Below are 17293 nucleotides of genomic sequence, written 5' to 3'. Positions count from 1 at the left end.
ATGGATGCTGTTTTCTTGGCTTTGGAGAGTGAGGTTTTTACCTATGCTGCCATGATTACAGGAACTTTGCATTCTTCCGGTATAGAGATGGGCCCTTTAGGGGATGAGAGGGGGGTAAAGTTAGCACTGAACCTATCTGCCAGGATGTTGGCAATATCAGTTAGTTCTGTATATTTAGTGACATTGTGCTATAACTCAGAGCAGATCTGAGTGTTGGCATTGAGATTCTTGATGTAGCTATAGAATGCTTTGTGGTGTCTTTAGAATCGGTGGCGATTTTGTTTTCATAACTAGCTTTGGAGGATTTTATGAGGGATCTCAGCTTCTTACTGAGGCTGACCAGGGAGTTCCTCCAATCATGGGATTTTACTTTGTTTTGCAACAGTTTCTTTCTTCTGTTGTAGTGTTATTTTATGTCAGAAGACCACCAGATTGGCTTCCTTTTTTTGGAGGATAGCATCTTGGTTCTGTTAGGGATAGAATTATCCATGCACTCGTCTAAGTGCTTTATAAAGTGCATTTATGTAGGATTCAGCAGTCATACCTCTATTGTCCATCTGCATGGGTGTCGTGAAGTTTGCCACTTCTGTCTTAAGAAGCGTGAAGTTGGCTTTGGAGACATTTTTTACGGTTGTTTCCCTAATGGGGGGTGGGGGCAGGATGTGGATGTCTAGGGTGATTAGCTTGTGGTCGGGTCTGACCAACGAGGAATTTACCTCTGGTGTGTATAAGTAGATCCAAGGTGTTGGAATTTATGGATTCCAGAAAACGTTGCACAAAATAGTTGGTACATGAGTAGTTTTCCCAGTTAATGGTGGGGTAGTTGAAATCACCCATTATTAGGGTGTTGGGTTGTACCCTATTATTTTCAAGTGTATCAAGAAAAGAGGAGTGGGAATCCTGGGGCATGGTGTGGGGTCTGTAGCAAGCTACAATTTGGATTGCGGTCTTGCCCAGAGTTAGTTGCACTTGGATAATCTCGGATGCATTATGCTGAGCAACTAGCTTGGAGGTGTGGACATCCTTAATGAATATGGACACGCCTCCGCCTTTAGTGTTTCGGTCCGGGTTAGGTGGCCGAAAAGGTGTGGTATGAATTATAGCCTGGTAATGCAGGGTTGCTCTCTGGAGCTTTGAACTTGGTCTCTGTCACTGCACAGATGTCAATGTTCTCCATTTTAAGGAGTGCCTTGAGTGATTGCATTTTGAGGCTTAGACTTCTAGCATGGAGTAGCATTGCCCTCAGATTTTGCTTGCTTGTACCTGTTACAGTGGTGAATTTGTCATTTGAACCTTGCCTAAAAAAGGCACTATGGGTAGCAAGAGCCTTTTTAGTATCTGGAATCCCAAGGGCGACAGGTGCAGGCCATCTCTGGCAAAACATTGTGGTCTGTTGATCATGTCATCCCAGGCAGACAGATACTGGATTCCCTTAAAATGACACCAGAAGCTTAGCCAATTGTTGAAGTCAATCATTTTGTCCTTGTACTGTGGTATAATTCTGGGTGATGGCAGGATGCTACTCGGGGCTAGGGTCATACCTGCCTGGGCTACAAGATCTGAGAGCTCCTCCATGTCTCTTTTCATGTAGCCCAGGGAGGTACGTCTCGGGTCATTCATGGGCAATGAAAGAGTCATATTTGTACCTGTTGTGGAGTGACCTGAGTGCGTGCATTATGTGGTGGATCCTGGCACCCGACAGGCAGCTGACCGTAACCTCCTTGTTTAGCCTGGTGAGTGGAACATCAGTGTGCCTGACTATAGAGTTACTTATGACTAGAGTGTTGAGTACTTTATGCCTTATGGGCTGTAGTTGAGTGGCACACTGAGTTTGTGGGCTATGTGTCATTTGGGTTGTGTTGGGGGGTGGAGGCTGCTCGCATTTCTTCTTTAGAGGTCTCGGTTGTTTGGGCAGATTTTTATTGAGAGCCTCCATGAATGTAGGTGTGTTTTGTGCTTCTGTGTGTGTGTTTTGGTGGTGTACGTTTTGAGGGACGATGTGATGAGTGTGGTGTGGTGCAGGTGTTTACCTTCTCCTCTTGACTGTCTAGTCCAGTCTTGTGGTGAAGACAGCTTTGCTTCCAGTTTGGCTATATAAGTGCATCTCTCACAGGTTGTAGTTTTGGGTGGTAGGAGGTGAGAGTTGTCTGTGTACATGAGGCAACTGCTGCATTGCCCCAAGATGCCCAGATTCATCAGTTAAACATGAGAAAACACTGGGAGCTAACCTTTAGACATGCCTGGATAGGTATTTATTTATTAAGTATTAAAAACTGTTTTCCTCTAGACAAGTGAGGAAAGTTGAGTGCTGTAGTAATTTGTAGCTTATTTAGTTCTTACGAATTCTGAACAAGTGCTGATCTCAAAGAAACGGATTTGAGTGCTAAAACTAAAAAGCTGGCTAGTTGTAAGGGAAAATGTGAAGAGCAGTCTTTATGGCACCAGGAATAGTTTAACCCTGGTTAAGCGGAGGGGGGGGGGCTCAGGAGCTTACACACAGTCCTGGATACAGCATATCTGTATCTGGACTAGACTTGTTACAGGAAAGGGGGGGGGGTGCAAGCTTAGATTTTTTTTTCAGTAGAGTGGAAATGGAGAAAGCTGGAACTTAATTCAAGGTTAAGAATCTGAGTGGGTTGGCCATCACAAATGTTATCTCTCTTAGATTGAATGAACTAATGACACTAGACTGGGAGGAGTGTCCCAGATCAAATATACAGTATGGGCTGGCAACTGCAAAGCCACCAAGTATAAGAACACCACAACAATAGGGAGGGGGTGTGAAACTAAAACTATTACAGCTACTAGCTGTAGCCACTAAATGAAAGTTTTAAACAGATCAAGGAGCAAGCAGACTCTAGAGAATGCTTTTAACTGTAAACAGACTAGACTAGAACACAGAAACCTCAAAAAAAATCAAAAATGCACAGAAAAGCACAGATAGAGGACTCATAAAACAGAAAATACAACTCTCAGTATGAAAAAGCAGTTTACAGTTAAGTAATTCAATAAACATGCAATTAGAGTACTGAAACAGTATCTAGCAATGAAAAATACAGTTAAAACAGTACATAAATGCAGTGAAACAGTAAAAAAGCTTTATAAGAGTGCAAAATGTAGTAGATTAACTGTATAGCACAATTATAAGCGGCACAATTATAAGCATTACAGAAGTGCAATTCAGTGAAATTAGTGTAAGAAATAACTTGTCCTGCTCTTGGAATCAATTAATTTCTGCTTAGTTTCAGTAATGAATTACCACTCACAGCCTGATAGATACAAGCACAACCTTTTCCAGACACAGGGTTTATATACCAGTAAGGATGGAAGACTTAGAAGATCAAATTACTTTAATCAGTCCTTTTAGCCCCTGCTATTACCCAATCACTCGTACTACAGAAGGTCAGGAAACCCTGTTACTCTCAATAATAATGAAGACTGACTATAAGCAGAAAATGGCTGCCAGAAACACAGGAAACTCAATAAACAAAACTATCAGGCCTGGACAACAGCTGGCCTCTATCAAGGTTTTGCCACCTGAGCAGAACACAGAAACCTCACTTTAAATGCATAGAAAGAGCACTCACAAAGAGAAGATACAAGTTTCAGTAGGAAAAAGCAGCTTTCCACAGCTTTGAACCAGGTTTCAGTGACTGCACAAATGTCAGCATCCTCCAGGGCAAGGAATGCTTGCAGTGAGTCCAGTTTCATGCTAAGACTCCTAGCGTTTATCAGCATGACGTTTAAATTTTGTTTAGAAGAATTTTACATGTTGGTAATTTTATGCTCATGACTTTGCCTAAAAAAGGCACTATGTGGGAGGCAAGAGCCTTTGCCAGAAGCTTGAAGCCCAGGGAAGACAGATAAAGGCCATCTCTGGCAAAGCATCGTGGTCTGTCAGTCACGTCCTCCCAGGCTGTCGGGTACTGGATCCCCTTGGAATGACACCAGAAACTAAGCCAGTTGTTAAAGTCAATAATTTTCTGTTTGTATTGAGGCATCATTCTGGGTGATGGTAGGATGCTGTTTAAGGCTAGGGACATACCTTCCTGGATAACAAGAAGAGACTCCTGCAAGTACAACAAGTGTACGGCCCCAAAATTCCAAACGTCCATGAAAAAACAGTAGGCCAGCACACATAGGCATGGGGTGCCTAAAAATAAATATATTTTATATAACATGAATTAGCTAAAACAGACTGGTTTCGGACCAAAAGTTATTAAGCCAGGAAGGCTTAATAACTTTTGCACCAAAACTGGTCTGTTTTGCCTAATTCACATTTAAATAAAATATATATTTTTTTAGGCACCCCATGTCTATGTGTGCTTGCCTATTGTTTTTTCATGGACATACCTTACTGGGACACACATTCAGCGAGCCCAATCATGTCTCACTTCATATAGTCCAGAGAGGTATGTCTCAAATCATTCACACCAACATGGACTATGACAGAGTCATAACAGTACCTGCTGTTAAGAGACTTGAGTGCATGCATGATATGGCAGATTCTAGCACCTGACAAGCAACTTACTGTGACTTTTTCTCCTTGTCTAGCCTGGTGAGGGGCACATCTGTGTGTCTTACAATAGTCTCCTATGACTAGTATGTTGGTCTGCAGCTCTGACTATCTATGACCTGGATGCAGTAGTTGATTGGACTCTGATAGCTGCTACCTCCCCTTTCTGTGTTTTCCCCATTCCTTATTGTGTCAGCACCTCCCCTGTCAGTCTTGCCTGTCTTCTATGTTTGTTTGTGTGCATGTTACCTACTCTAAACTCCCTTACTTTCCTCTTTATTTCCCTTACTACCTTCCCCAGTTGCCTTCTCGTATATAAAATGGGTACCTGACCCCCCAAAAAGAATTTTCCCCTTTCCCCACCTCAGTCTTGCTCATTACAGAATGGTTTACCTTATGTTCTACCATCTGCTTGCTTCCCCCTTTTCACCACTTTCCTATCTTCCAATTTCTGTCCTTCAAATTTGGTCGGAAAATAGATTGGTACACACTCTTCATGGCCCATTACTAATGCCTCATAACGTCGTTTTCTTGCAGCTGTCATGCTTGGAGGGTCTCACAGATCATCCTAGAGGAGCAAGCATGACTAATGAACGCTGCTGGTGCATGTATTTCCCTGTGGCTGCACCGTACTATTACCTACTGTTTCTGTAGGGCCTGCTGCAGCCACGAGCTGAATATTTTATAAGCTGTTGTCCTTAAACTCTCTTTTTACATGCATGTATTTATTCTTAATGAGCAGCAGGGTTTGATGCGCGCGCACACACACACACATACACACACACACACACACACACACACACACACACACACACACAGTAAACAGGAGGGTTGGCCATGACTGCACCCTTTCTAAATCATTAGGGTATATGTGATAATGTCTCCTAATGCAAGTTCATTAAAATTCTTCCACGTTTCAAAAATCCACTTGCTAGATCTACTTTCAGCATTAAATAGAAGCAGTTGAAAGTGATGTAACAGGGAGTAGTTTTGACACATGCTTCATCTTTTTCCAGGATTGTTGCCTCACCAGAATATAATCTGCAACCATTTTTTTGTGTGTGTGTGTGTGTGTGTGTGTGTGTGTGTGTGTGTGTGTGTGTGTGTGTGTGTGTTTTTTTTTCCTCACCATCCGGTGAAAAGGAAGCTAGTAGATTCAGCACAGGCTAATTATGTAATTTCTGTATGGATTTTGTATTCTTATTTCCCAATTTGGAATCCATCTCTTATGGGATTTTGGCCGAAAAAATTTAGATTTTTTTCTTTTCTACTTAAATATTTTTGTCTAATTTTATGGTTGTTATTTTTAGTGATGGTGACCTTTTCTTGAAGCTTCTTTCGCAAAAACAGTTAATCCTTTTGGATAAACTCTTAGTTTTCTGTTCAGAAGCTGAGCAGGGATGAATGTGTGTTCCATGTGTTGAAATGCCAGAGGTATGTTCATATTTCTGTCCCTCATTTTTTGGGGTCAGAGACTTCGACAAGTTGGAACCACTTTTCAGCTGTTTTGATAGTGTTAAGGGAAGTAACCCATTATCAAGCAGTTATTTTTTTTTTACTGGTTAAGTTTTTATTCTTTCATCTCAGTACGTATTTCTTGAATCCATTTTTCAAATATTTGGTTATGATTGAAGACCTAATCACAATCCTTGAGCATTCTGTCCACAACGTTCTTGTGCCTACATTTATAGGTTCAGAGGTGTTTACTAGGCTAAAGACCACAAGTGCCTTTTTAAGCCTAGCCATACATCCCAAATCTCTGACAACTTCTGATACCCTCGATAAGTGTAAGCAGGGACTTGGGATATGAACCATTTACAGGCTACTTGTGTGCATTAGAGACATGGGCACCAAACCAGGGGTGAATTTCCTGTCCCCCATCCAGTTGTTCAAGTTACACTTGAACTGGGTGAGGAGGGAACTCTGCTTCACATGGATGGGGATCCTGTTCCAGAGAAGGGATAGTCTTTGAGATACACACCTGTCTCTCCAGCAGGTCCTGTTTATATTACAGGCAAGGTTTAAGTCTTTAGAATGGGTAATTCCGGTGATGTTTCTTTTGCAGATATATAGGAGGTCCATCAGGGTGGAATCTGACAATGCCTTGTATGCCAGGCATAGATCTCCCCTCAACAGTCTGTATGAGACATAATGCAGAGATAGGGCCTTGAGGTGGTCTGCATAGGACCTGTTACTTGCACAGTGTATTCTTTTAGTGAGGAACCACTGTGGATGTTCCAGTTGTTGGGTTTGCCTAGTTAGGTACATACCAGAGGGGGCATTGTACTCGATAGTTCTGATGAATGCCAAATACAGTGGAACAGGGACTTCCTTGGACCTAGATGCTATACTTTTGTTTATACGTTGCACAACATAGAGTGATTTCCTCAGTACTGTAGACACATGATGGTCGAAGACTAGATTACTGTCTGTCTGTTCCCAAGTCCCATACTATTGGGTCAGCTCTTAGGGGTGTATTATTAATATGATAGTACTGGAGAGGATGACTTCTCAAAGAATAGTATTATACATTTATTAGCATTTAGTTTTAGTACATGGTTCTGGCACCAGTTGTTTGTCTGTGTCAGCCCTTCCTGGAGAATATTTGTGTCGGTGGGGGATTCTATGACCAATCCTAATTTGCAGTCATTTGCAGATTTAGTCAGTCAGAGGCCACTGACATTGGCCTTGACTTTAGCGAAGTAAATGCCAAAAAGGAGAGGTCCCATGACCAATCCCTGAGGGACTCCACTTATCACTGGTCTCTTTGTATAGGTGGACTCCCCAATTCTAACTTCCTGGGTCCTGTCTGTGAGCCAGCTGTCAATCGACCAGATGACATGAGGGTTTATACCTAACCTCTTGAGTTTGTCATCAATGCCTGAGTGGGGTATTGTGTCAAATGCCTTGGCCAGGTCAATGTAGGCAATGTGAACTATTTTGCCCTCATCCATTGCTTTGATGACCTTCTCAAAGAAATTCGCCAGGTCGAGTTGGCTTGACCTGCTGTTGGTGAAACCAAATTGGGTTGGATCCAGTGTTTGGAGGTTTCCTGTATCATTATTGATCATTTCCATGGCTTTGCATATGAGACTAGTGAGTCTTATGGGTTTGTATTTTCTAGCATCTGTAGATGGCCCACCTTTGTGCAGTGAGATGACTGTTTCTTTTCTCCATTTGTGAGGCATGAAGCCTGTTTGGAGGCTTCAGTTAAATAGCAGTTCCAGAGGCCCTGATAGTCATGATTCTTGCTCTTTAGAAGGCATCCAGGGATATTGCCTGGGCCCATTGATGCAGTGTTCTTGGCCTTAGAGAGAGCATAAGGACCTACTGATAGTAGGGGGAGTTATATTTGATGGCATTTTTTGATGTTAAGGTCCCTATGTTTTGTTTAGCTTTTTTATATTATTGTTGCGTGTTTCTACTAGATATGCGTGTATTATGTGGGTTTTCTTCATGCTACACTGATAGACTGCATTTCACATAATGTATACTCCAGATTTTTCAGTGCAAACCGTTTGATGCATTGAGTAGCATACCGTTCTCTTTGCTTCACAGACATATTATATGTCATGTCATGTTGTAAATATGCTATTTTAACTGACCTCATTTTCTTCATGTGTTATTTTATCCAACCTCATGCCCAGTCATCCCAAGGAAGATGGTATTAGAATAATCAGTTTACTAATTCTGTTGATGTTGCATCTAACTCATCTCTTGGTTTACTGGCTACCCAGCAAAGTGTAACAGTTGATGAGACTCAACACAAGACCTCATATGTGAGCCTGTCTTGTTAATCCTCCTCTTCATCATAGCTGCTTTGATTAGGGACAGTTTGAAAGGTGCAAAAGTTTCTGTGGGATACACTTTGACAAATGCAGCTGCACAGCTTTCCCTGACCCATTGTCTTTTGTGCTGCTATCCACTTATCAAGAGTACTAACATCTTGTCAGATATTCTTGCAAAATTGGGCCTAAAATAGGTTTAAAATACTATATAAAGTCACTGTAAAGATGTTATTGAGTTTTGTGAGGCTAGTCCTACTGACATATCAGGCTTGTCATGGTTCTGCTACTTTGGCACATTGAGCAAGCTGCTAAATTAAACAAACCTGCTGTCTACTAGCTTCTGTTTTACTTGTTGAAATAACAAGTTTGAAAGATTTAGTAATACAGATTCCCGGTACAAAATTTGGGACAAAGCAAAAAATAAATAGAGGAAAAATTCTCAATGGGTTTTAAATACTTGGAAAGCTGATTACATAAATGTGTGAATAAACCATTTGTTTTCTGAAGTAAAATAAATTTGTAACTGTAATTATTATCAGAACTTGATGATTATCAGTATTTCATGATTGTAATCCACCACCTTTTCACAAAATAAAAAATCTAATTTTAGGAGGGATGTAGTAAAATGCTGTGCCAAAATTGCTTGCCCCCACCATTTTGTTTTTTAGATTTTTGCAGAAAGTGCTATCTGCTAAATATATTCAGTGGATTTGCAATCAATGGCACTACTGTCAATGCTAAATGTCAAGCTGTATATTGTTTTGGTGTCACATTGTATTAAATTGTATTCAGTTTGTTATTGTGTGTTGTGAGGAAACCAACCATTAATGAAGTTTTGTGCCACTGTTTTGTTTTAGTGAAATTGAAAAAATAAGTACATTTATTTATGGTTCAGCAGTGAGAATGTCGCTATTTAAGCTATTTTCTGTTTTTGTGTATGCATTTTTATTTTGTATTTATTTATTTTACAAAGGGTTATATGCATACAACATTTATGGGTATAGCAATGACATTTCTTATAGTGCACTAAATATTGCTAAAGGAATTAACATTGTATGTCATTTTGTCTCATTTCTGATAGTGTCAACGAGTTATGTTTTACCTGCAACATCGTACCCCGGGAACAGATGCAGTGGATCTGCACCAGGTGAGTAGAATATCTTGTCACACACGCAAACTGGCTGCCTGACAGTTTTTTTCTGTCAAGATGGTTAATATCATTTTTATCTTTACAGCGGTTCCACAGAGCTGGCATTGGGCTGTCTGTGAGTGAACTAGAGACGGTGATAAATTTAATCTCCCTTGTGTTCAGGTAGGCTAGACTTTTATTCTTTGTTACTTGGGACTGAAACAACATTTTAGGTACTTTGTAGCAGGAATGAGCCTCTGTCTTAGTTGTCAGTAACTTTATTAAATCCAAAAAAAGTCTAATAGGTGGCTATTAACTTGAAGTCAGTAAACTCAGTGTAATGAAAACATAGTTGATGTAAGATCTATCTTGGAAACAAAGGCACAAAAATGGGATAATTTAAAAATAAAAAGTTTACATTATGTCTGTAATACTGTTCTTTTTAACTGACTGATCATCCTTGAAATGCTTAGGAAATACATAGCTTTTAATTTTAATTTGTGGTTGACCACATGAAATTAGGCTCTGAGCCAGTTTTGTTTTCTTCATCCTCACTGAAGAAATTAGCATTTTTGTTAGTAATAGGTGGTTCCTGTTGGACGCAATTAGAATATATATATATTTTAATTTAGCTTTCTGTCCATTGCCTGTTTTATGTATGTTTGACATTGTTGACAATCAAAAACTCTTGTGGCATTTCCCAGTCTTAGTGTTTTACAGGTAACTTAATTTTCTGTAACATAATCTTTAGATAATAAATACATCATATTCCTTGCCACCATTCTTATACTGGAGTATGATCATTTTACTATTTTCAGGTAGTGATACAGTTGATGCTTTCTGTGTTCCCATACGTTTGTGGGCAGAAAGCTAGTCTTAGCTTGTAGATAAGGTTTATATATTCCTGATGTATTTGGTTGAGTAGTAGAGCCATTCCCTTGATATGCAGCGTTCCTAGTTGAGTATTCATATTTATCTTGCTATCTAGCATTTTCTGAAGTTCCAGCTTAAGGAAGAATGCTTGATGTTTAGTTACACTTTGGGTTATAAATTGCAAATACTGATTTTATTTATTTATTTTTTTAAGTTCCCCCATGTATTAGTGCTTTTGCCATCCTCAGGAGGTATCATGACAACGTCTTACCAGGATCTTTTAAACAGCTTAATCCTGATGGACTATTTTGCCCATTTGCAATGCCATCCAGTTTAAACCTATTTTAGTTTATCTGTGGGCCAGATTCATGAACACATACACTAGGTGTACACCGCCCTGTGAGAATAGACAACACAAGCAAGACTCTCACTTTCTTCCTCCTAATTTTAATTTTTCTCCTGATTTTGTTGCAGCCTTACATATCGAGGGGGATTCATAAAGGTGACCACAAAATGTAGACCATGTCTACCCTTAGTAAGATCTTTCCGAGTGAATAGACAGCACAAAAATGTGTTGGGAATGTTCTTGAGTACAGATTGTGTACACTTAGTGTAGGTGTTGATGAATCTTGCCCCATATGTTTTGAGTTTCTAATACTATGACAAGAATGGACCCCATTCCTGAGTCAGGGTATGATTAAAGTTCAATAAATTAGTATTGCTTCACTCTTTGCTTGCCAAGAGTGCTCATCTCAACACCTACAGTGTACCCAGAATTGCCTCCTCTTGTAATTCATGCTGTATTATATTTATACAACTACTGCTGGAACTGTCTGGGTTCCACATTGCTCTAGTTTTTGCTTGCAAATCCTGATATTTTATAACTTTTAAGACACTAATTGCAGGATATAAGTATTTCGGTGATAAGTGATACTTTCATCCTTTTATTCTTTGACTACTGCATCTGTTTTTCTTTTTCTTGCTTCTGCTTTCTTAACTGTTGATTGGTATTGGACGATTCAGTATCATCAAGAACTTCATTTCCAGTAATGCTTTATGGTTCATGTTTCCAGTGCTTCTCAGCTACCTGTATGTTATTGTATTTGGGGCAAGAATTTTGCATTGCAGTTTATACATTGTTGTGCTTTTTAGTGCACGTATAGCCATCATTGAGATGTGCAATTGTTTCCAGATGTATATTAGAGAACATGCATTTGTCTATGTTTTCCACTTTTTGTACAAATTTTGTAAACCAGTGTCTATGTAGCCTGCTATATTGAGCTGCCATTATTAGCCCTTCATCTTTGGGTTTTAATCCCCCTCTCCTTAACTACTTGTACATCGCATTTAGTCTTTGTTAACATGTAGTTGTTCATGATTTCTTTACACTTTTCAGTATAATTGTGGACTTCCAATTTTCTTTCCTTTTTTCCTGGTTCTGTTCTTTATATTCTTTTGTTTGTTTTTTGGCACTTTTCTTTGTTGCCTGCTTCTCATCTACTTCTGATTTGATTTGCATTCCTGCTCCTTTCTGAAATGGTTGTGCAACACTAAGCAAAGATGCCTTCTTAGACTTGTCTTTTTGGGGTTTAGAGGCTTCAGTATATTTTAGATCTGATGATGTCAACAGATATGTATGCAGACCTATGACTGCAGACATATACATATTCTGACATTTCAAGGAGGCTATTACCACTTTCAGACTGAGGGATATATGTTTGCCATGCCCTGCTTTTTATAAGCCATTTGATAAGCATGAAGCATTTTCTTGTTTCCCTGTCCAAATGGTCCAGTCAGCCACACCAAAGCTGCAAGTTGGAACAAAGAGAACCAGTTGGATTTGTAGCTTGAACTTTATTTTTAAATGTTAGGACAGTTTTCAGTAATAACCTTAGTCTTCTGAAGTATTTCTTGATCAGCTTTGTTCTCATTTGTTTTGTTTTATTGTCAATCCTTCATCTATTACCATATATTTATACGCACCCTTTTGATAAAGTTCCTTTGTGCCACATTCCTGACATGGTTTAATATTTTCACTTCCCTGATGTATATGTTGCCTTTGCACATTTATCAAGACAAAACTTCATTCTTTTATTGTCTGAGAAAGTTTTAACCATTTGCTTTCAGGTGCTTGTCTGATGAACTACACAGTTTTAAGTCGTCCTCAAAAATAAATGAGATGGCTTTGAACAATTTGGCTTCGGGAAGTTAAGTTGTAACTATAGTGTATTCTATTAAGTAGACAGCTTAATGGGTTAAGGGCAAGACAAGTATCAGTGGTGACAAAGAATCGCCCTGGAATATCCGCATTTGGATTTTTATCCTTGGGATAATAAATTGCTCTTTATCATTACTCGGTTGTTGAGTGGTTTGCCATGGTTTCATACTCTGTTATATAACTGATCAGTGAACGGTGTCTTGTATATCTGTAAGCATTCCATAATCCACAAATGTAGGATGTTGTCAAATGTTTTTTTGTAATTTATTCATGTCATAACTCATTAACATTTATGTGGTGTCACACCTCTAGCAGCCTACACACATCCTTGCATTCCAGAGCATTTTCTGAAAAATCAACTTCAAAAGCATAAGATAAACAAATGTGAATATTTTGTGAACAATGAAAGCTATTGAAAGTGTAGAAATAGCAATGTTATCAGTAAGCCGTAGTCTTAGTAAGTGCTGTTACTAATACTTTATTGCTTTTGTTTTCCATTTCTTAAAAACATTTTTTTTGAGTCTTCAATAAATTGCTTTTTTTGAAAATTTCCTGTATTTGTCTGTATACCTTCTAGGTTTTTTTTGTGTTTGTGTTTTTAGATTATTTGAAATGTTGTATGGTAACACCTGATAGGTTTTTTTTTTTTTTTTTTTTTTTGCTGTTGTGTTGCTTTTACCACATATATTTCTTAGAATGTGCAATGTTTTGTTTCCTTTTCTTTGTTGCTTTACAGTTTTCTCATTTTAATGTAAACTCACACGGATGGAGAACCTGTTCCAAAGAATGGGAATTCTTTGAGAAACATGTCTGTTTCTCCGTGTTTTATTTATGTCACAAGCAAAATTTAGGTATTTTAATCTAGTAGTTCTGATTCTATTTAGTTTGAGGTTGTACAGAAGGTTCATCAAACCAGGGTCCAGGGATGCCGTGACACCCGCTCACTGGCCCAGCAATCAAGGAGCTTCAGTCCTTACCACAAACACCAGTGAGGGGCATCCATATAGGGAAAGGATAATAAATACACACACAGTAAAGTACAATCTCCCTTAAGAGCACACAGAGATCAGTCAGTCTGGGGCTGGTTTCTCCCTTTCTGTCCAGGTCCCCAATAAGACTCCCACTGGCACAGCTATATGGTCCAGATCTCAGCCTAGTGGGCAAGCTAAAACCTCCAGAACCCTCTCTGTCTAATCAGTGCTTTGTGTCCTTGCCCAACTAGCTGACACACACACACACACACACACACACACACTTTGAGATAAGAGCTTATACAACCACACGGACACTCCTGGGGAAGGCTGGCACAGGTTCTCCAGCTGTGCCCCTTTTACCCAGACTATATGGTAGAAATCACTGCCACCACCCAGCTAATATTTATCAGCTACTCAAAGGCCCTTATGAAAGGGTGTCCAATTATACTGTGCCATATTATTATCCAAATGGTAAGTGCAACTGAACAGTCAAGACTTTATTTGGAGTGACTTGGTACAGTATCATTATATATACATGCAATGTACTCTTAGAGCTTAAATTATCTCTTCACAAAACAGCCATAATTGAAAGGTTTAAAAATATTTAATAATAAATAATAAAAACACAAGACAATACTTCTTACTACACAGTGCTAGTCAAGTTCAGAGATCACAGAGAAATACTTAAAGTAGTACAGTAGATAAGTTCTGACATCACAGAAAAACAAACTAGTCTAATCTTCCTATTTCCTAGCTATGTCTGAGAAAAAACACAGTTCTAAAATCCTACTTGCATATAGACACAGGCAGAATGGTGAGTTGGATGTTTTCAAGACAAATGCTCTCATTCTTTCTGTCCTTAAATTGATAACACAGTACCAGTGATTCATTTCAGATTACATCATTTATTTCTGGTTCCCAGGCTAACAGACTCTCGGAGGTTAATAGCCCTTTTGATCTTGTAGCTGGTCAGGAACCAGAGCAATAAAAGAAATTATACATGCAAATTCTAGCCATTAACTCTGACCTCAAAACAATAGGCAGAATGCCTTTATCTAGACATCTCGGCTCCGAGTTTTGACATTAAAGAATTGACTTATCAGCTTTGTTACAGCAGAGTGCACTGTTAAATTTTTGCAGTTCCACATTTAACACCATTTCTTCCCATTTAAGAGAACAAGCCTGTGTCTTATATTAATATTTACAAATGACAGAATTTTGTAGATAATTCTGTTTGGCTAGGCTGTCAGCCTTCACCTATCTTCACAGATGCCAAGCACACCATGCAAAGATCACCTCTCAAAAGTCTGTATGATACCAAGTAAAGAGACCGGACTTTGAGGTGGTCAACATAGGACATTGTTTTTACTCCCTGTATTCTTTTTGTAAGGAACATTTGTGGATGTTCTAGGTGCTGCATGTGTCTGCTGCATGTGTCTAGTCAAGTACATACCGAAGGGAGCATTATGCTCTATGATGGATCTGATGAGGGCTTTGCCCTTGCTTATAAGTTGAGCAACATAGAGGCATTTGCTTACTACCTTGGACACATGCTAGTTGAAGGTTAGATTACTGCCTGCATGAGTTCCCAGATCCTGACTAGTAAATCAACTTTTAAGGGTTTTTTATTGATGATGTAGTTACCTGGGATGGCAGACATCCCAGAAGATACTATAATGTATTTCTTTGTATTGAGTTTTAAGCCTTTGCTTTGGCATCAAACATCGTCTGTGTTAGACCTTCCTGAGGGGTGTTCTTGTCTTGGGGGGGATTCATTGACTGCTCTCAGTTTGCAGTCATCTGAGAACTTGGTTAGCCAGTGGACGTTGACATTTGCTTTGACATCTGAGAAGTAGATGGCAAAGAGGAGTGGTCCTAGCATAAAACACTGGGGTACTCCAATAGTGACCTGCCTCTTTGTGGAGCTGGCCTCACTGATTCAAATTTCCTGGGTCCTATCAATGAGCCATTTAGCTGTCCAGTGTATTATAAAGGAGTTTATAGGTTCATAGGAGGTTACTAGGCTAGCACCCCTAGAGCCTTTATAAGCCTAGCCATGTTAATCCCGGGTTGCCCCGTTATCCTTGGTTAGATGGATGTATTTTACAGATCAGCACCAACTACCCCTGTCCATAAGGGACATGGGTGCCACCCCCCTGCTGAATTTGCTGTTATCCATACATTTATCCAGGTTGTGCTTGAATAGGGTCATTGAGGAGCTCGGCTTCACATGAATTGGAATTTTATTCCAAAGCAACAGCAACTTCTTCTACAATTTGACTCTGTATCTTACTAAACATGTGAAACAGTTGGAGAGACTTCAAAAGTTCCTGACAAAAAAAATCATAGGCTTAAATGACTTTAGCTACCAAGAGAGGCTGATGGCTTTATCCCTGCATTCAATGTTCTATAGATACCTTGGGGGCAATCTCTGCCTTGCCTTCTAGACTATTAGGGATCTGACAGTCAAAGACCTCTTATTTCTCCACAAATCAAATAGTCAAGTGAACACTAGAGCCAGAGTTCTGATCCTTCTAGAGCAAATAAACAAATCCAGTGGACAGACTAATTCATCATGCAATGACTACCCCTTATCTGGAACAAACTCCCTTTCCAGATCAAGCAATGTGACACACTTATCTTCCTTTAAGATGGAATTAGACAACTGGATGGGTATTCACAAATTCACCCCCAGAATGACTGGCCAACTTCTCCTTGAAAAAGGCGGTAAGGTATTGGCAAGCCAAAATTGGCCACATGACCTGCTGCCTTGTAAATTCTGAGACAGGGAGTTATCTCCAGTTCCATAAGTTTGTTGACAATACCTGAGTGGAGTATTATATCAAATGCTTTAGCCAGATCTAGGTAGGCAGTATGCGCCATTTTCCCTTCATTCATTGCCTTAGTGACCTTTTCAAGTAGGTCTACCAGATTCAGTAAGCATGGCCTTCCTTGACAAAGCCAAACTGGTATGCATCCAGTGTTTGGTTAAAAAAATCGAAAGTGGGACAGAAAAGGAGCAAGAGCATAGCCAAGTTAACATTAAAAATAGGAAATAGGAAAGTAACCACTTCATGGAGTATTCCAAACTGTAGTTTTACTTGTTTTACAAAAAACACACTAGCTTTCAGCTGTTATTTATTTTGCAGAACATCACTGATTTTGTCTCCTAATTTTTACCCTGTTCCCATGTAAAATTTTTGATTTTCTGTATGTCATTGATAATTATAATCTGTCAGTAATGACAGACTGTTAGAGTTTCTACTTGTACCATAGAAGCTGTATATTGATGCAAACCTATTCTTCTAAAAATAGACTAATATTTAAAAAGTATCCGTCATTTATTTTTGGTTTTGTCTCTCCTGATTCTTGAGCAAAAAAGTTGAGAAGTATGATTTGAAAGCAGAGTTGCAATGCCAGAGAAAAAAATCAGAATGCTTAAAGGGAATGTACCTGCCTATTCCTGATCAGGTCATCACTGCTGTCTCAAAGGCAAAAAATACAGCTTCCATGGAACCTGATAACATCCCAGGCTGCATCCTACGTGAACTCTGGCAGGAACTTGCAGCACTATAAGGCGCCATATTCAACCAAAGCCTGAGTACCAGTTTTGCCCCAGCTGAGTGGAGGACAGCCACTGTCATCCCTTTACACAAAGGTGGAGCGTCCACTGATCTGGGAAATTATAGACCCATCAGCCTTTCTAGCCTGATCTGCAAGGCCATGGAACGGATTATCATGGAATTCATTAACAAGCACATTGGCAACCTCCAAACACTCGATCCCACACAGTTT

At 39.5% G+C, this 17293-nt stretch overlaps 1 protein-coding gene across 1 annotated transcript in view; it reads left to right on the top strand.

Moving 5' to 3' along the window:
• LOC122813358 (COMM domain-containing protein 6-like) overlaps positions 1–17293 on the top strand; it is a 388320-nt gene that overhangs the window by 20577 nt on the left and 350450 nt on the right. The window contains exons 3-4 of the mRNA XM_044085631.1: positions 9386–9451; positions 9540–9616. Of these exons, the coding sequence (XP_043941566.1) occupies positions 9386–9451; positions 9540–9616 (143 nt within the window). The remainder of the gene's footprint in view (positions 1–9385; positions 9452–9539; positions 9617–17293) is intronic.

This window comes from Protopterus annectens, chromosome 10.part0 (assembly GCF_019279795.1).
Source record: "Protopterus annectens isolate FY-2018-M chromosome 10.part0, PAN1.0, whole genome shotgun sequence".
NCBI lineage: Eukaryota > Metazoa > Chordata > Ceratodontiformes > Protopteridae > Protopterus > Protopterus annectens.
Note: the sequence above shows the minus strand (reverse complement) of the source record. Positions and strands in the feature narration are given on the sequence as shown.